Source organism: Felis catus, chromosome F2 (genome assembly GCF_018350175.1).
Source record: "Felis catus isolate Fca126 chromosome F2, F.catus_Fca126_mat1.0, whole genome shotgun sequence".
Taxonomy (NCBI): domain Eukaryota; kingdom Metazoa; phylum Chordata; class Mammalia; order Carnivora; family Felidae; genus Felis; species Felis catus.
The window spans coordinates 20,021,196-20,042,312 of NC_058385.1; the positions used below are offsets into that span (position 1 = coordinate 20,021,196).

The window sequence follows — 21,117 nt, forward strand, 5'->3', positions numbered from 1 at the left end:
AAGTAAACGATTCAGTAGTATTTGGTACATTTACAATGGTGTGCAACCACCACATCTATCTAGTTTCAAAATATACTATTTTATTATAAAAATAATGTAAGCATTTATGTTCAGGAATGATATTGGAACTCACTTTCATTTTATTCTTTATAACTTTATGCACTTTCTAAATTTTCTACTATGGGTATGTATTGCTCTTATATTCTAAAAACAAACAAACAAACAAACAAACAAACAAAAAACTGCAATTTTAAAAGGATGCAACAATATGTCCTCTTCCAGAACAAGTCTTCCCTGACTCAGGCAGCTGACTTAGGATTCCTTCCTCCTGCTCCTTCAACTTTCCTTAGAATGTACATACCTCCATTTAAAGACTTCTATTGTATTATGTTTATTTTCCTTTCTACCTCCTAGTTCTTCATTCTATAGTAATTGGTCAATAAAGATATTTGTGAAAGACAGAAAGCAAGAAAGCAGGAAAGCAAGAAAGCAAGCAAGCAAGCAAGAAAGAGAGCGGGGCTGGGAGGGAGGTGTTCTCCTGTGTAACACGGCCAACATACAACCCAAGCGTCCCTATTTCCTGCTCATCTTCTTTGAAACTAATGACCCCCACTGTGTTCCCTAATCATAAGTCTCCATGAAAATATTGCAGTTTTCCCTTCCCCTCCAAAACACTCTGGCAAATGGCATTCCCTGCTTGCCAAAAAAAAAAAAAAAAAAAAAGAGTAGAAGGAACTAGGTGACTTTGCATATCAGAATCCCCTCTGGGCCAGCATGTGAAGCTCCATGGCCATTTACCTACAGACAGTGGACAGAAACAGCAGCTGTCAAGGCCCAAGATACATCATTAGTGGTTACTGGCCACAGTACTGTTGTGCTTGTTTAAATCCAGCATCAATGAGTATTTTTACATATAACTTTCTAAGTAGATACAACTCTGATGAGTAATCCCACAGTTAATTTGCACTGAATATAAAGAAAGTGCTTTCTTTTTCAGGAATTCTTTGTTAGGCCTGTTACCATTTACCTCCTAAGCTCTAACTCTAAAGGTCTGGCTTACCACAAGATAACATATGTACAACAAAATAAACGCAAAAGAGAAATGAAACAAGGAACCAGAGATAGAGAAGACATAAATACAGCAGAACATCAAAACCAGAAAAAAAGGAATTAAATATGTCTATAAGATCCTTGCTGGGCTTCAAATTTGACTCTTCTTCCTGGCCACCAAGACAAAAAGTTGTACAATCATCGTTTGCAGAAACGATCTAAGTGCTTTTCCTCACTCTGTTGTAGACTAGTGATTCTCACAGTGTGATCCCTGGACTACCAGCATCAACATCACCTGAGAAGCTGTTACAAATGCAAATTCTCAGGCCATACCCCAGGCCTCCTGACTCTAATGCTCTGAGCCAGGACCCAGCCCTCTGGGTTTTAAGAAGCCCTTGTGGTGCTTCCTAGAGAGCCTAAGTTTGAGAACCACTGTTTTCACTACACAGGGTTTTATATAAAGGGCAGCAGGCAATGCACCTATGGCAAATATGGGGAATTCAAAAGCAATGGCTTTCAAAACAAAACAAAACAAAACAAAACACAAAAGCAACAGCTTTCAATAAAAGCTGCAAACATAAAACTAACCTGTAATTCAGCAAAGGAACAAAGGCAGGATGCAAGAGGGCTAACATAGAATAAACCAGGCTTTGGTGATCCCTCTTTTTGAGTCAAGGATTGACCCCAACATATCCCATACTATACTAGTTTTAAAACACGTAGCAAAGGGCCACATGCAATAGTTCTCGATGTTCTTGGGCAACTCAGATTTGGGATTTTTTCCTTCTGCTCCTCTCAGCCAGCTCCTCTCCCCATATCTGAGGTTGAAATCCTGAAACCAACTTTGACCCCTTCATCCCCATTATCCTCATATCAGTTGCCACATCCTATAGACACAACCTCTCTTTCCCTTCTCATCACTCAATAATTCAGTCATCAAATATTGACTATCTACTAAGCAGTATAAATTCATCAAGGTACATGGCGGACAAAATATCCTTGCCTTCGTGGGGCTTACTTTCTCACTGTGGAGACAACAAATAAGATAGATAAATAAGTAAAATATATAATATGTTAAATAGTGATGAGTACTAAGGAGAAAAATAGAGGAGGGCAGGAGATAAGAAGCTTTGGAGAGGAAGGTGGAGATTTTTAAAAAGGGTGACCAAGCAAGGCCTCACTGAGAAGGGACACTTTGAGCAATATCCTGCAGGAAGTGAGGACTTCTGGGGAAGAGCATTCCCAGTACAAGAATGTCAAATGCAAAGGCCGTGAGGTGAGAATAGGCCTGGCAAGTCTGAGGACCAGTGATGAGCCCAATGTGGCTGAAGTGGAATAAACAAATGGGGCTGTAGGAGGGAGATGGGATTAAACAGATAAGCAGGGACCAGACACTAACCCTGGTAGGTCATAGAGGGAGGAGACTTTTCTGCGAGTGAGATAGGAGACCGCAGAAGCTGGCAGAGGAGAGGCATCCTTCTGGCTGCAGAGTTGAAAGCAACCAAGAGGGAACAGGGATAGAAGTAGGGGGACTAGTTTGGCAGGCTACTGTCCTTTCCTTGTTTGCCACTCAAAACTATCGTCGCCTCTCCCTGGGACTCTGCCATAGCTTTCCACCTGGGCCCCTCCTCCCATTCTACCCCTTGCCCTCCCTAATCTACCAAATGGAGTGCCGTCAAATGTCTGCTCAAACCTCCCCACTGCCCCCTAGGGACAGATTCCATTAAAAGTTGCTAGAACTTGGGGCACTTGAGTGGCTCAGCCGGTTAAGCATCCAACTTCAGCTCAGTTCTGATCTCACCGTTCACGGGTTCAAGCCCCACATCAGGCTCTGTGCTGACAGCTCAGAGCCTGGAGCCCACTTTGGATTCTGTGTCTCCCTCTCTCTCTGACCGTCCCCCACTCACACTTGGTGTCTCTCTTTCTCAAAAATAAATAAACATTAAAAAAAAATTTTTTTTAAGTTACTAGAACTCAAGCTCTCTACAACACAATGTGGCCATGCCTTCCCTGCTCAACCTCATCTCCCAGGTATCTCCACAACCAACCACAGTACACTTGCTCCACATTCTCAAACACATCTACACAGTCTGACCTTGCCTTTGCTGTCTCTGACTGGAACCATCCAACCTCCACCTACTGAAACCCTCCCAACCTGCCAGGGTTCTCCACCAATCCCACCTCCTCCATGAAACCATTCCTGACCCCTCAAATGGATGTTCCCTTGCCTGCCATTGAACCTCACACCATCATGTCAGTCCTCCTTTCTGGTCTTTCCATCTGTACTCGTCCTGTCTCCCTCCAGGGACTACAAGCACCCTAAGGGCAAACCATGGCTCACTCCTCTTTATCTCCACCGCAGCATGGAGTACAGCACTTCTACAGAGTGACTAGTCATTGAATTAAGTGATGCCAACACAATCCTTCAGTGATCAAAATTCCATAACCTCCAGTAGCCGTTTTAAATCAGTTCATCATTTCAGAATAACTATTTTATTTAGTTAGGATTATAAACATATTGCAATCTACCATAGACAAAAGTCTGGAAGAGAAGAATCTGTTATATTTTATGCTAATTAATAATGCTAAGCAGTTAAAAGATTAAAAGTGGACACAAAAATAAAAAAATTTTTCTTATGATTAACTGTAACCAAAAGTTTTCTATTTAGGAAGATATCCAGCTAAATTTGGAAGACACCAAAATGCTGGACCTCAAACCTCAGGAAAATTGATCTAGTTAAGTATTTTAAGTGTTTATTTTTATTGGTAAGATTTTGATGCAATCAATGTTAATCTCTTTATGGAAAGGTGATGCAGACACACTAAAAATTCTACTTTCTCCTTTGTGGTGTTTTAAAACAGTCTTATTCCTGCATAATTTATAACAAGAATCTAGAAACACTGAGTCAGATTTCCCCAATGTCTATCATTAAAATGTGGAGGCAGAGAGTGGATTTGTAAGGTTCAAATCATTTTTTTAAGGAAGTATAAGTTATTAACTTGGGTATCTTGTCACCTCCTCTTTGAAGAAGCAAACACTGGTATCCAAATTTCAAATATTAAGTAAAGGGGCACCTGGGTGGCTCAGTCAGTTGAGTGTCTGACTCTTGATTTTGGCTCAGGTCATGATCTCAGAGTTGTGATATCGGGCTCTGCACTGAACATGGAACAGCTTAAAAGTCTCTCTGTCTCTCTGTCTCTCTGTCTGTCTGTCTGTCTCTCTCTCTTTCTCCCCCTCTGCTCCTCTTCCCCGCTCATGCTCTCTCTCTCGCTCTCTCTCTCTCTCAAATAAAATTTTAAACTTTGGGGGCATCTGGGTGGCTCAGTTGGTTAAGCATCCAACTCTTGGTTTCAGCTCAACTCATGGTTTGTGAGTTTGAGCCCCGCATAGGGCTCCAAGCTGACATTGTCGAGCCTGCCTGAGATTCTCCCTCTCCTTCTCTCTCTGCCCCTCCCCTGCTCACTTTCTCTGTCTCTCTCTCAAAATAAATAAATAAAATAAAATAAAAACAAATATGAAATAAGACCTGAAGGATGGAGCACCTGGGTGGCTCAGTTGGTTAAGTGCCCAACCTCGCTCAGGTCATGATCTCACAGTTCATGGGTTCCAGACCTGCATCCAGACTAGCCTGAAGCCTGCTTCGGATTCTGTGTCTCCCTCTCTCTCTCTGCCCCTCACCTGCTCACATTCTGTCTCTCTCTCCCAAAAATAAATAAACATTAAAAAAAAAATTTTTTTTAAGACCTGAAGGAGCCCCCTGCAGAAAGCTGGACAAGGGAAAAAAGAATCTGAGAATCACACTCAGACTTAACTCAAAATGAAATCTTAGCAACCATTCTTTAATTCAAGGCCTCAATGAGGGATCTCCCTTTCGTAACACAAACTGTGTCCACAGTGGAATGACTCCCAGAGATGTAATTTGTCCTTTTGCAAAGCAGATTAAATATTAGACTGTCATTTCCTATAGGTGATAGGTATTATATATTCTGGAGAAAATCACTAAGTACAAGATAAATAGGAATTAATCATAAATATTCTATTAAACATGATTCCTATATCATTAACATCATGTGAACCATTTTTAGCAAAACATTTGCACTTTATACTCCCATTAAAACAGAATTCCTTTCTAAAAGGACAAAGTGCTTCCTGAAGTCCCAGTCCAGATACAATTAGAGAACCCAGCACAAGTGAAAGTAAAAATGAACCAGCTCTGTATCCCAATCAGGAGGTTTAGCTGCAGAAGCGAGATCAGTCATCACAATGAAGGCATAGGATGAAAAAGCTGGGAATGTATCAGAAACACTGACAGAAAATCAGAAAGGAAACAGATTTTATAAACCAACTACCCATCACTGCTAAAAGACTCCTCTTACTTTTTTTCTTTAAAAGAAAATATCCTCATCTATCATATTGAGCATAGAGAAGACGGAGAGGAGAAATCGCTAGCAGTACAAGATGATCCACAATAAAATAGTATATAGATTCAGTTTTGAAAAACAATCTTAGAATTCCATAACCACTTTTTCCACTTTTGAACCCACATGCCTCAGTGCCCTTTCCCACAGAAGTAGGCCCTGAGTTAAAGATTCAAGTCCAAGCAGTTTATTGGCGAGGTTCAGAAAAAGCTGTTCAGGAGTGCCCAGGACACAAGAGTCGCCTACAAGGGATGTAGAAATATACCTCAGAACTGTCTCACCCATCAAGTAGGGAAGCTGGGGTGTTCATCAGCCAGTGGTTAAGACTGCCGTGGGGAGGGGGAGACCTGGGTGGCTTAGCCAGTTAAGTGCCCGACGTGGACTCTGGTCATGATCTTGTGATTCATGAGTTGAAGCCCGACATCATGCTCTCTGCTGTCAGTGCGGAGCCCACTTCAGATCCTCTGTCCCCTCTCTCTGCCCCTCCCCCACCCTCTCAAACATAAATAAACATTGGTGGGGGTGGGGGGAGGCTGCTATGTGGAGAGTGGGAGAGTGTTAATTCCATGGCACTTGATACCAGACTCAAGTAGGAGCCAAGAGGTTTCCCAGCCCCCAAAGAAAATCCTCAGGCAAGAAAGACCTGCAGACCTTCAGGAAGGTACCAGCAGCCAGCAGGCCTCCGCCACAAAGACAGTAAGGTCCCAGAGGGAGATGAGACATGAACATCATTGTCTACACTGCATCCTCCAAAGGAACGCCATCCCCCTCTCCAGTCATATCTCTTGTTGGTGTTTGATATCAGTCTTCTCTTCCTTTTCTCTACTATCCAAGACAGCATATATTTCACATTTAAGCATCTACCCCTAAGCTATAAAATATACAATCTTAGCTTACCTATGTCTTTATTTTCCCTTTGACTCTACTTTATATTCTTTATAAATTAAGACTCTAAGCTGGGGCACCTGGGTGGCTCAGTCAATCAAGTGTCCAACTCTCGATTTCGGCTCATGTCATGATCTCACAGTTTTGTAAGATCAAGCCCTGGGGGCTCAGTGCTGACAGCATGGAACCTGCTTGGGATTCTCTCCATCCCTCTCTCTCTGCCCTTCCCCTGTTCAAATGCTCTCTCTCTCTCTCTCAAATAAATAAATATTTTTTTTAAAAAAGACTCTGTCTATTCTTGTGTTGTAAATTCTTTAATATCAGTCTTGCTCTCTATCAAGTTATAAAAAAAATTACTCCTTTGGTAATAGCCAACAGGATCCATAATACACCCATGAAAATGATGGGTTGGCCCACATGATAAGAGCTCAGGCCACACTAGAATCCAAAAAATCCTTGATGGTATTAGAGCAGAGTAATTTTTGCCGTTCCAAAAGTACACACTGTCACAAAATAATTGCAGGGGGAAGGGGAGTAGAGGAGGCAGGTCTAAAACTTAACTGGGAAGGACCACTTTCAAAGAAATGTGACTTCACTTGTTTTGCAAAAATATGGTCTTAAAAAAAGTCCGATCTAACTATTATTTTTCTTTGACTGCAGGGACTATTCCATAATATATTAGTAACTTCCTTCTAGGCCTAAAAATTTCCTCTTTGACTTTAGTGTGTATATAATCAAAGTGAGAGGATAATGTGCCTAGGTAAATTTTACCTAAAACAATCTTCACTGATGTAAGCACTTGGTAAATCCTATGCTTCATAATTTCAAGAAGAAAAAAAAAAATCAACTCAGGGATTAAAAGGCTGAAATTAATGGGAATGTGGTATTATAGTTTTCTTGACTTAGAGGGACTTACTGTCACTCAACAGATAGACTGAACACTGAACAAATATTGCCTGGTTAAAATTAATTTGTTTGGGTTTGAGATTGCCTAATCTAGTCTTTAATTTTAAGACAAATAAAAATGAAAAAATAGACCCATACACATCTCTGAAACTTTCTGGATGTTTTTACACTGATGTTTAGAGACCCATTCTATGGCCACTTACAAGCATCTGACAGAGCCACTGTTAAATGAGATTGCTACCCAGTATTCGATTTTACTTTTAGGTAAGGATCAGGCCACACATCACCAAACCCACCGTTCCTCTGGAAAAAAACCATTCATCATACAATGCAGTATTTTACAAATCAGACATCTCTACTTACAGTAAATGACATACATAAATATCTGTATCTTTAGGGTCTATATCAGTGCTTCTCAAACAATCTGTGATGAAGAACTATTTTGAATTGATGTTTCCAGGCTGTCATATACTGATACTTTTGCAAAATATATTAAAGATGAACTATAAGAAAATAAAATGTTTACCATACAAAATGCAAACTAAGTTTGTTATCTTTATTAGATTCAACAGGCATAAAGTTATTGTCAAATATCTTTAAACGTTTCTCAACACTTACTCAAACTTTCAGTACTTATCACAAGCCAGTAGCAGTTGGTGGGTAGCACTGGCCTTGGACCACAGTTTGAGTAGCACTGATCTAAAATACCATGCACTAAATAAATAAATAAATGAATAAATAAATAAATAAACACACACAGATAAAAATAAGATAAAATAAAATAACTGCACACATATTTTCTCAAAAGATATACTTTACCTCTGACATTCTTTCCAAATCCCATAGAAGAAACTTTTTTGTCCACTTGTTCACTATTGTTTGATTTCTCCTTCATAACGTCATCGTCACTAACAACATCAGCAGAAAATTTTTTCTTTTTCTTTTTCTTGTGTCGAGGAGGAAGCTTTTTTGGAAAAGTAAACATTGGGAATATCACAAGAAACATTGCAATGGCACAAAGGAGGAATCCACTCCACCTAAAAAATTGGGAAATGTGAATAGCATTTATGGCCTTTGTATTATGAGTGAGAACAAATTAGCAAAGTAGAAGTTCATGGTAATAAAATTCTCCAGGGAAAATTTTTTACCTTCAACAACTGTAAAGCAATAGGAAGTTGGACAAACTAAGAAAGCACAGGAGTCCTCCCTTTCTATGTTATAAATGAGAAATCTACCCAATAATTATACTAGTATGATAATGAACATTATAATTAGCAACCTGACTAGAATTTTATTCAAATATTTGTTAGTTCTGCTATAATGTGCATTTTACAATAAATCAAGAAATAAAAAATAAATCAATAACTCATAAGTATAATAAGAAAATAACACAGACTCTCTCAGCATGCTTTGTGGACCAAAATAGACACATTTTTCTTACAGAAAACCATCCTTACCTCATGTGAAATGTATTTTAAATTGCTAATGGCATTCAAATATTTTTCTGCAAGAATTTCAGAATATATTGAGCCTCTTAGCTGGCCCTTACCATAGTTAATCATGAGGGCCACCGAAGACACTTATGTTTGATCACTGCCTTCAAGAACTTACCTAGTTGTAAAGGAGCTAAAAATATAAGAAACAATCTCCAAGGAATGCAAGAATGTATACAATTAAGTGTTAGATCATGTGGTATAGACTATGAATGCTATAAACATTCAGATAAAGGAAATGTGTGTTAGAAACAGACACAGGAGAAGCAGACCTTGGAGAAGCAGACCTTGAGCTATGTAGAATTGAGAGTCTGTCATTGAACTCATCTGAGGTTGCCATGTTGCAAAGAGCAGAAAGCAAATGTAGAGAGTAGAACTCAAATTCTAGTTAAGGCCTTGGGCTTCTTGCTTGCATAATTCCTCAGGTGCAATCTCTCAGTCCCCTGTCAACCCTTTCTTAGCAAAGCAAGTAGAGGCTTCCGATCCTACCTAACAGGGTTGCCACTTTCTTACATACTAAGACTCCTTGCCTCTAATCTCTGTCCTTAAAGCTTTCAGGTTCTTAATGCTCAGACTCTGACTTCTGTATCAGCACATTCCTATAGTTGCCACCTGGATGCAAGCAGCATTCTAAGCATCGGTGTTGAAATCAACATTAATCATCATCCATTAAGAATATTAATCATCCATTAAGAATGTAGGGGCGCCTGGGTGGCGCAGTCGGTTAAGCGTCGGACTTCAGCCAGGTCACGATCTCGCGGTCCGTGAGTTCGAGCCCCGCGTCAGGCTCTGGGCTGATGGCTCAGAGCCTGGAGCCTGTTTCCGATTCTGTGTCTCCCTCTCTCTCTGCCCCTCCCCCGTTCATGCTCTGTCTCTCTCTGTCCCAAAAAAAAATAAATAAACGTTGAAAAAAAAAATTAAAAAAAAAAAAAGAATGTAGATTGGGGCATCTGAGTGGCTCAGTTAGTTAAGCCTCTGATTCTTGATTTTGGCTCAGGGCATGATCTCATGGTTTGTGAGATCAAACCCCACGCTGAGCTCTGCACTGACAGGGCAGAAGCTGCTTGAGATTCTCCCTCTCCCTCTCTCTCTGCCCCTCCCCTGCTTGTGCTCCCTCTCTCTCTCAAAATAAATAAATAAACATTAAAAATATATACATTAAAAAAAGAATACAGATCAATAGAAAAGTAAAAATTCATTCAAAAATAGCGTTTCTATTAAAGTACTGTTATCAGCTGCTAAAAAGGTCACACTTTTGCTGACAGAATAATTCCAAATAATTCCATAAACCAGTCATTAATAATCCAGTGTGCTATTTTCAAAGATACTTAAAGTTATATCAAATAAAGATCTATAAACAATCAGGAAAAAAAGGCTTTATTTTGAGAAGATTGCTCAGAGCAGACTTCTAGCAATTTCAATTATTCAGTGTACAATCAAGAACCCAGTGCCTGACACAGATTAGGTACTGAAAATCCTGAATAAATAACATTGAATGAGATAGGTTTTAAAAAATAAAGTCATCTGTCTACAGAGAACATGGCTACGATCCTACCTGGCCCTGTACTACCTCACTGCTTATGGGGCCTTTGCTGATCCGTCCCTCCTTATCTACCACCTTTCCACACATACTACATTCAAGTCCCTTGAACTCCCTCAGTTCCCTAGACCAGAACAGGACAGGTAGCGCAACATAAGGGACAGTTCTAGAGCTGTGGCTTCAGACAAACATGGGTTTGGTCTCGTCTTTACCACTTACTAGCTCTAAGATCCTGGGGAAATTATTTCACTTTTCCAAACCAGCTTTCTCATCTGAAAGAAGAATACTACTAACTGCTTTTTGACGTCATCAGAATTAATAAGACAATGCATACGGTGGACCTAAAAAAAATGCCTGCCCCCAAATCAGCAATCAATTCAAAGTAGCTAGTTTTGTTTTTGTGATGTAGATCTGTATTCAGCAACACTACCCACCTCCACGCAGAGATATCGAATGAAAATTATATGCAAACATTTAAGATAGACTTATACTTGGGGCACCTGGGTGGCCACTGCCAGTTAAGCATCCAACTCTGGATTTAAACTCAGGTCATAGTCTCATGGTTTGTGAGACGGAGCCGCGTTAGGCTCTGCACTGACAGCACAGAGCCTGCTTGGGATTCTCTCTCTCTTTTTCTCTCTGCCCCTCCCCTGCTTGTGCTCTCTCTCTCTCAAATAAGTAAATAAACATTTTTAAAAAATACACTTATAGTAGTCCAGAGCAAGAGTAAATAACAGAAGGAAGGGAAGAATTATAGCAAATAAACAAAAATAATATAAAAATAGTATAAAAGTCTGGGGTCTTTTCAAAGCAGAGCAAGCTGGCCCATATTCTTCAATGGTCTTCAGTAGCATTGACAAAATGCATGATCTAATCACGGAGCCAAAGAAGACCCCAAGAAAAGCTGAGGAAGACAGAAAGTATGTGCTATATGTTAGCAAAAGACCATCAGTAAGAGCTAAAACTGAGAAACCAGAGTCCCTAAGTCTCCTTCATGAAGCATTACTCAGAGACGACTCACAAAGTGGAGCCAGTTAAGTATATTGACTAAGAGCTTCGCCTTGGACTGTTTCTTATCCCAGCTCTCACTGCCTCCAAGGCTTTGGGCAAGTTATTCAAATCACTGTGCGTCAATTTCCTCATCTGTAAAGTGGGCATTATATTAGTGACTACATATGGTTGTTGTGTATGTAGGCCTAAATATGAGGCTTAAACAAAAATGTCTGTGAAGCACTTAGTACAATGCTTGACACACAGTCATCACCCCATAAACATTAGCATTATTCATGCCTTCCTTCACTCTCTCAGTATATAGTTATTGAAAAATCCATCATTACTACTAGGCATTGGATTAAATAACATTGTATCAAATACCTCGCTTCTGGTCAAGGTAAAAGTCTATTATAAACTAAGCTACTTGATAAATAAAATTCAATTTTTAAAGAGATCTTTATTATACAGTTCTATATTGACAACTTTTATCATATATACAACTAATATTGGACCATTAAAATAAATAGGGGCTCTTGGGTGGCTCACCCAGGTAAGCGTCCGACTTTGGCTCGGGTCATGATCTCGCGGATCATGAGTTGGGACCCTCTGTCAGGCTTTGTGCTGACAGCTCAGAGCCTAGAGTCTGCTTCAGATTCTGTGTCTCCCACCCACTCTCTCTCTTCCCCTCCCCTGCTCATGCTCTCTCTCTCTCAAAACTAAATAAAAACATTCTTTAAAAATTTTGTAATAAAATAAATAAAAGTTCCTGAACATTTATTAAATTCAAAGAACTGAAAAATAGCTAACACAAACCATGTAACAAGAACTATTCTTTTTTCTCTTTTTTAAAAAAAATTTTAATGTTTATTTATTTTTGAGAGATTGAGAGCGGAGGAGAGGCAGAGAGACAGGGAGACACGGAATCTGAAGCAGGCTCCAGACTCCTCATTGTTAGCACAGAGCTGGACATGGGGCCTGACCCCTGGAACGCAAGATCATGACCTGAGCCAAAGTCAGACGCTTAACCAATTGAGCCACCCAGGCACCCATAGCAAGAATTATTTAAAGCTCCACAGATACAGACCCTTCTATTCCCCATAACAACCCTATGAAGTTGCTACTGCAATTACTTCTATTTTATGGTGTTTTTTAAGACCAACAACTGAGGGGCACCTGGGGGACTCAGTCCATTGAGTGTCCAACCTCATCTCAGGTCTTGATCTTGTGGTTCGTGAGTCTGAGCCCTGCATCAGGCTCGCTGCTGTCAGCGCAGAGCCTGCTTGCGATCCTCTGTCCCCCTCTCTCTCTGCCCTTCCCCTGCTTGTGCTCTCTCTCTCAAAAATAAATAAAACATTTTTAAAAATTTTTAATAAATAAAAATTAAAAAATTAAACCAACAACTGAGGCACAGAGAAGTTAAGTAACTTCCTCCAAGGTCACACAGCTATTAGGTGGCAGACTAAGATTTAAACCCAGGAGAATATGGCTTCAGAGTCTGCGCCCTTAATCACTCTACTTTGCTACCAATTGGAGTGATGTCTACTAGAAAACTTTAAAAAGTCAGTATATGGGGCACATGGGTGGCTCAGGCGATTAAGTGTCTGACTTCAGCTCAGGTCATGATCCCACAGTTCATGAGTTCAAGACGTGTGTTGGGCTCTGTGTTGACAGCTCAGAGCCTGGAGCCTGCTTCAGATTCTGTGTCTCCCTCCCTCTCTGCTCCTCCCCTGCTCATTCTTTGTCTCTCTCTCCCTCTCTCTCAAAAATAAATAAACATTAAAAAATGAAATGAAATGAAATGAAATGAAATGAAATGAAATGAAATGAAATGAAATGAAATGAAAAATTAAAAGTCAGCATAAAGTACTTATGAGCCTGAAGCTTGTATCTCTTTCCTTCTCCCTGCCCCCAATTTGGTCCTCTTCATCTTTCCCCCTCCCTCTAGATGTTCCCTTTGTTGACATGCTCTTTTCACAGACATCTAAATAGAACACAAAAGATACATTGAATGTTCATAAACATATTTTAATAATCCACTTTTCCGAGAATAAAAAAAAATCCTTACTCTGATTTATTTCAGAACTGTAAAGAAAACAGTAGTTGAGACAAAAAAATTTCACTATTGGTTAAGAACTTAAAACTCCTGTGTTATTCCCCTAATGCTGACAAGGGAACTTCCTTTTGTATGATTTAAAAATTCTACCAGTCCAAGTTCATCTAGATCTTAGCACATCCATCTTCAAAGAGCATTACTTATGAAAAGAGAAGTGTTATGTAACTTAATTGATATTTCTTAACTGCTTTGAAAATAGACAGTGTTAAGCATTATTCTCATGTACTTAAGAGTTATGAGATTATCTTATAATGAAATGCATAGGTAACAAAAATGCTCTAAGAAACTCTTTGGAAAGTAATCAGTTGACACTAATTTCTAATAGTGAACTATTCTCTTTATTATAAAATGAGCATTTCTTGTCAGTGCATACCTATTACTAATCCATGTTAAATGAACTCAGGAAGCCAATACTTTTTGGTTGGTGCTTGCTATCATGAAGAAATAACTTATGTGCAAGTTGAGGACAATGAAGAACTCGAACACAGTCCTGGCTGTGTGGATGAATAACCTAACATCCAAAGTTGGAGTTCTCATTCTAAATCCTCAAGATTACTTATTTAGCAAGACAATTAAGGGCTACAAGTGAGAGAACAGCTAAATCTCCAGCACTCGTTGGAAAAACAATTACTGAGTGAAAAGATTCACTAACAGTGTGACAATGGAAAAGAGGGGGCTGGAGTTTGGGGCAGTCGGGGAGGGCTGACAAAGCAGAAACGCAGATATAATAAGGAAGTGGGAGGAAAATATTTTTTTAAAAGGCACAGCAAAGATAATGAAAGCTAGGACACAGCAAAGATAATGAAAGCTAGGACACAGGAAAGCCCCAACACAGCCACCTTCTCCTCCTCCACTCTGCTATTTATAGCAGAAAATGCCTCAACCCTAAAGAAGGATTGGATTAAGCCAATGTTCCCAAGCCCTCAGCACTAGTTTCCCATTGCTGCTATAACTACCCTACCCTTAGGGTTTAAAACCACTTAAACGTGGTATCTTATAGTTCTGGCGATCAACAGTCTCAAGTGGGCTGACAAGGCTGCATTCCTTTCGGAGGCTCTAGGGGAAAAAACCTATTTCCTTGGGTTTCCTAGCTTCTAGAGTCTGAGTGTGTTCCTTGGCTCATAGAATCTTCCTCCATCTCCAAAGAATGTGGCTCCAACCTCTGCTTCAATCACCATATCTTCTCTCAGTCAGACCCTCCTGTCTCCCTCTTACCCTTATAGGGACCCCTGTGATTACACAGGGCCCATTCCTGTCATGAGGATAGTTTCCCTGTCTCAAGACCCCTTAATCACATCTGCAAAGTGTCTTGCCATATAAGCCAACACATCCATAGGCTCTGGAGATTAGGACATGGATATCTCTGGAGGATTAACTATTCTGCCTTCCACCCCATCCTGGGTGACTTTCAGCTGTTTTTCATATTCCCTTGGGGGAAATTATTTTAACTCTAAGAGTACCACAACGTGAACTATCATTAATAATAAGTGAAATAGGGGCGCCTGGGTGGCTCAGTCAGTTAAGCATCCAACTTTGGCTCAAGTCATGATCTCACAGTTTGTGGGTTCAAGCCCCACATCAGGCTCTGTGCCGACAGCTCAGAGCCTGGAGCCTGCTTCAGATTCTGTGTCTCCCTCTCTCTCTCTGCCCCTCCCCTGCTCATGCTCTGTCTCTGTCTCAAAAATAAATAGAAACATTAAAAAAAATTATAAAAAAATAATAATAAGTGAAATGAAAAATTTAGTAAACAATTCTTACCAGTTTCCAATGAAACGAGGGTCATTCTGATCAAGGTTAACAGGATTTCTGGGATCGACATAAAACCCAATAAGAAGTCCACCTAATAAATATCCCACTGCAGGACCAAGTGCTCCCATGACATACATGATGGCTGAGAAGACAGAAGGGGAAACATGAAATACGGCAACGTGTTATTTAAATTTCAAGAGCTGTCTAATTTCAGTCATTCCATTTATATGTCACAGTTAAACCCAGTTAACAGCATCCAAAAACAAAGAACTTTAGAGACTGTGCCTCTATTTATATTTGGGTTTCAAATCATGCCCTTTATTTAGCTGCTGCCTGTTGTCCTTTTAGAACATCAGAATCATCTGGACAGCTTTTCGGTTGCTTTTGTTTGGTTTTTTTAATGTAAGTGCTCGGCCCCACTAAATTTAAATTTCTGAAAGTGCTAGTTAATGAGCAGTCACTGGATAACCAAAAGAAGATGAAACGTAGTGTCAAGATTAAAAAATAAATAAATAAAAATAAATAAATAAATAAATACATACATACATACATACATACATACATACATACATACATACAAGGTCATTTCAAGATAAGAAGGAAAAAAAAGTAGAAGTCACTTGTCACAGCTGGAAGATTCTAACAGAACGAGTGAACCAAGGCCAGATTCTGCCATGAAGCTGGATTTAATTGAATTGGCAAAGGTGCTCAAGCCCCCTCAAATCATGAATATTTTTCAAACCACCACTTTAGAATCAAAGAAGAGTTTCCAATGCATTTGGTTTATTGTTAATTGAGGAACCTTACTTAAAGATGCATAAATCTCGTTAAATGGCATGAGTGAGAAGGTCCAAATGGATAGCAGGAACCCACAGCTGAATGAAAAAATAACTTTTTAAAGCACATGACCAAAACAGGAGGGGAAGGGGTTCTGTCAGTAGATCAGAAAGGTTTTCATTCTATCCAAAAAACAATTTGGCCACCAAAATGGGCTTAGAGCAAAACATAACAATAAATAAGGGGTGCCTGGGTGGCTCAGTCAGTTGAGTGTCTGACTTCGGCTCAGGTCATGATCTCGCAGTTGACGAGTTCAAGCCCCACAACGGGCTCTGTGCTGACAGCTCAGAGCCTGGATCCTGCTTCACATTCTGTGTCTCCCTCGCTCTCTGCCCCTTCCCTGCTCATGCTCTGTCTCTCTCTGTCTCAAAAACAAATAAACATTAGAAAAAAATAACAATAAATTCACTGTCATGCCTTTATATTGTTTTGACTGCTGTGATTTCAAATAAAAAAAATAATTTTGTCAATTTTTAAATTTTGAGGTAGGATATGAAATTCCTTGAAAATCATAGAAAAATCTAGCCACACATTCCAAACCCATTTTTTTTCCTGCTAAAATTTAGTTATTTGGGGAGAAATCTATAAACACTTTTAAGATACTCTTGGGTGCAAGGCATGATAAACTCAGGTGTTGAGGCGCCTGGGTGGCTCATTGGTTAAGCGTCCGACTTTGGCTCAGGTCATGATTTCACGGTTCTTGAGTTCAAGCCGTGTGTCGGGCTCTGTGCTGACAGTTCAGAGCCTGGAGCCTGCTTCAGATTCTGTATCTCCCTCTCTCCTCTCTCTCTCTCTCCCTCTGCCCCTCCCTTACTCATTCTCTCTCTCTCTCTCTAGAATTAACCTCAAAAAAAAAAAAACCCTCAGGTGTTACATATTTCTCATTTCTGTTGCCTTCATGCATTTAAGCTACTGAATAAATAACTAGCTTTCCATACCCTTTAAATAGCACCATATTGGGGTGGCTCAGTTGGTCAAGCATCCAACTTCAGCTCAGGTCATGATCTCACAGTTCATGAGTTCAAGCCCCACATCGGGCTCTGTGCTCATAGCTCAGAGCCTGGAGTTTCACATTCTATGTCTCCCTCTCTCTCTGCCCCATCCCCACTCATGCTCTGTCTCTCTCTGTCTTAAAAATAAATAAAACATTAAAAAAATAAGAAATAAAAAAATAAATAGCACCATATTTACCAAAAAGAAAATTTGACTAATCAGACTAGCTCCACCTTACTTTATCACCTGCACCTAAATAAACTTTGAATAAACTTGTACCTCCTGTTACTTATCACTACAGACAGTAATTTAACACCTGCTCCCATTTTTCACACTATTTCATAAGAGAAAATGCCGTGTTTATTTTACAGAATCGTCTGCTTGTAACAAAAGACATTAGGTGCTTCGACTTCTCCATCTGTGTTTGGAAATGGAGAATGGAAGCACAGCCACAAGTAACTGGTATTCCTTTGGAAGCATGCTTTTAATAAAACAAAATTAGAATTTTGATAAATATCTTGTTAACCTCTCTGTTTATAGCCTGAAACGGAACTCGAGAATAAAAAATGCTTTTTCAGTTTTACCCATATGCATATGAAGATAAAATTTATGTTTACACCTCCAGGCAAATCAGCACCATTTACAACTTAAAACTGTAATGAGGCCAAAATGTGACATGAATCATCTTCCCAAAATAGTTCTTCTGGCATGAAAGAGACTGTCTTACAAACACAGACAGGGAAAAGGGTATTTCCGCCATCCTGTTTATGCCTGGGGCACTTGAGTGCAGCATCTCGGAATGCCAAGCAGCACGGTGCAGGATGTGTGCTGGCAAGACCTCGCAATTACATGGTGAATGGAACACCAATTAAATAACATCTCCAAAAGAACTTAACTACTCTTTAACTTCTCTTAAATATTTGTTTATTTTTGAGAGAGAGAGAGAGTGCACGCGCACACACACACACACACACACACACACACACACACACACACACGGGTGGGGGGGGGAAGGGGCAGAGAGAGAGAAAGACACAGAATCCGAAGCAGCCTCCAGGCTCTCAACTGTCGGCACAGAGCCCAACGTGGGGCTCAAACTCACGAACCGTGAGATCATGACCCGAGTCGAAGTCGGAGGCTTAACCGACTGAGCCACCTGGGAGCCCAAACTTAACTACTTTTTCAAATACAGATAAAACTTTTTAAAATTCAGCTATGTAATCAGAAAAAGTTTATTTGTAATATCTAGCAAACACTTAGGCCAACTGAATCATTCACACTAACATATATATACACATATATCTATATAATTGTATTACATATTATGCTGTCTATAATAGTGTCGTGACTATACTATATATCTATAAATCAATAAATATATAACACTATAGATAGAGATAGAGATATATAATAACTCGTTGACATGGTCCTATTTAGTAAATAAATCCTTCTGGCCACTGAGCTAACATTTATTAATTGATTAACCAGTAGAACTCATTCAGAGCTTATTAGAGGGGCAAATTGTTGACACAAATTCGTATCACTCACCCACCCAGTCAAAAATTCTCAATCGCCACCCACCCACCAACCACCACTGCTTGAAGAAAGTCCAAACTGCTCTGGAGTTCAAGGGTGGGACGAGTTGGCCTCCTCCTGCCATTTTACTCTTCAAACCTACTGACTGCACTCAGGGCTCCAGGCAGACTGACTCTCAGACAGACCTGGGCAGAGCCACCTCTCTTCCCTTGAAGACCCACCGTGCCCCCAGGCTTCCCTGTCTGTCTGAATCCGACCTGTTCTTTAAGGCCTAACCAAGTCCAGTACTGCCTGTCCTCCCCTGAGTGGTCTCTGTCTCCTCAGAGACCTCCTCCTCTGTCTATTCCAACGGCCTCCACACTTTTTCATCAGCCATCTCTATTGGTAAGAGTTTTTAAACATTTACCACAGGGGTGCCTGGGTGACTCAGTGGGTTAAGCGCCAGACTCTAGATTTCAGTTCAGATCATCACCTCACAGTTCGTGAGATCGAGACCTGTGTCAGGTGGGCTCTATGCTGACAGCATGGAACGTGCTTGGGATTCTCTCTCTCCCTCTCTCTCTCTCTGCCTCTCCCCTGCTTGTGCTCTCTCTCTCTCTCTCAAAATAAATAAATAAACATTTAAAAAAAGCTTAAAAAATGAACTATTGGGACCTCATCAAAATAAAAAGCTTCTGCACAGCAAAGGAAACAATCAGGAAACTAAAAGGCAACAAATGGAAAGGGAGAAGATTTTTGCAAACGATATATCAGATAAAGGGTTAGTATCCAAAATCCATATAGAACTTATATGGAACTTATATAGAACTTATAACTCAACACCCAAAAAACAAATAATCCAGTGAAGAAATGGGCAAAAGACATGAATAGATACTTCTCCAAAGAAGACATCCAGATGGCCAACCAACACATGAAAAAATGCTCAACATCACTCACCATCAGGGAAATACAAATCAAAACCACAATGAGATACCACCTCACACCTGTCAGAATGGGTAACATTAACAACTCAGGCAACAACAGTTATTGGTGAGGATGCAGAGAAAGAGGATCTCTTTTGCACTGCTGGTGGGAAGGCAAACTGGTACAGCCACTCTGGAAAACAGTACAGAGGTTCCTCAAAAAATTAAAAATAGAATTACCCTACGACCCAGCAATTGCACTACTAGGCATTTATCCAAGGGATACAGGTGTGCTGTTTCGAAGGAGCACACACATCCCAATGTTTATAGCAGAGGTATCAACAATAGCCAAAGTATGGAAAGAACCCAAATGTCCATCGACTGATGAATGGATAAAGAAGATGGGGTATATATATACAATGGAGTGTTACTCGGCAATCAAAAAGAATGAAATCTTGCCATTTGCACTACGTGGATGGAACCAGAGGGTATTACGCTAAGTGAAATTAGTCAGAGAAAGACAAAAATCATATCACTTCACTCATAGGAGGACTTTAAGAGACAAAACCAATGAACATAAGGGAAGGGAAACAAAAACAATATAAAAACAGGGAGGGGAACAGAAGACACTCATAAATATGGAGAACAAACTGAGGGTTAAGGGAGGGGTTGTGGGAGGGGGGATGGGTTAAACGGGTAAGGGGCATTAAGGGATCTACAACTGAAATCATTGTTGTACTGTATGCTAACTTGGATGTAAGTCCAGTAAATAAATTAAAAAAAAAAAAACTTTATGGGGCGCCTGGGTGGCGCAGTCGGTTAAGCGTCCGACTTCAGCCAGGTCATGATCTCGCGGTCCGGGAGTTCGAGCCCCGCGTCAGGCTCTGGGCTGATGGCTCGGAGCCTGGAGCCTGTTTCCGATTCTGTGTCTCCCTCTCTCTCTGCCCCTGCCCCGTTCATTCTCTGTCTCTCTCTGTCCCAAAAATAAAATAAAAACGTTGAAAAAAAAATTTTTTTTAATAAAATAAAAAATAAATAAATAAAAAAATAAAAAAAAAAAACTTTAAACATTTACCACAGTGTACTTTTCTGTATAAGCAACGTGTACTTACCATCAGCCTCGCTCTCATAGCTTGCACCTGATATATCAGTAAACCCCGCTAGTTCTACCATCACATCACATACAACACGCAGCCTCTTCCCCATGCCTCTATCTTGGCCCAAGCCACCAACGTCACTCATCTGGAAAATGGCTCCAGGCCTTCCAGCTGGTGGTATTCCTGCTACTCTCTTCCTCCCTACAATGAATTTTCAACACAGCAGCCCTAACAATCGTTCAGAAACATAAGGCAGGTCATGTCACTTCTTAGCTCACACCCTCCAGTGGCTTCCCATCGTGCTGGCAAGAAAAGCCAAAATCCTTTTATATGGCTGCAAGGACCTGCCCACACCTTTGCACCACCCCCTATGATCTCTCTGCTCCGTCTCCTATCCTTTTCCTTGTTCACTCAGCTCCAGTCAAACTGACCTCTCTCTTCACCCTCCCAGGCACGTTCCCACCTGAGGGTGTTAGCGCTTGGATTGTGCATGCCTGTGTGCACGTGTGTAAGTGTGTGCAGGTGTCTCTTTCCCAGAGAGCCACACGGTACATTCCCTTACTTCCTCCAAATAGGAATTCAAATAGTTCCTTCCCACCAAGGC

General features: G+C 40.3%; 1 protein-coding gene across 13 annotated transcripts in view; it reads right to left on the reverse strand.

Moving 5' to 3' along the window:
• Positions 1-21,117, reverse strand: part of SLCO5A1 (solute carrier organic anion transporter family member 5A1) — a 307,828-nt gene that overhangs the window by 73,113 nt on the left and 213,598 nt on the right. For all 13 annotated transcript variants that reach the window (XM_045049920.1, XM_045049919.1, XM_023248212.2 and 10 more), the window contains 2 exons: positions 15,158-15,290; positions 8,080-8,297 (listed from right to left, as the gene is read on the reverse strand). In XM_045049920.1, coding sequence (XP_044905855.1) covers positions 8,080-8,297; positions 15,158-15,290 — 351 coding nt within the window. The remainder of the gene's footprint in view (positions 1-8,079; positions 8,298-15,157; positions 15,291-21,117) is intronic.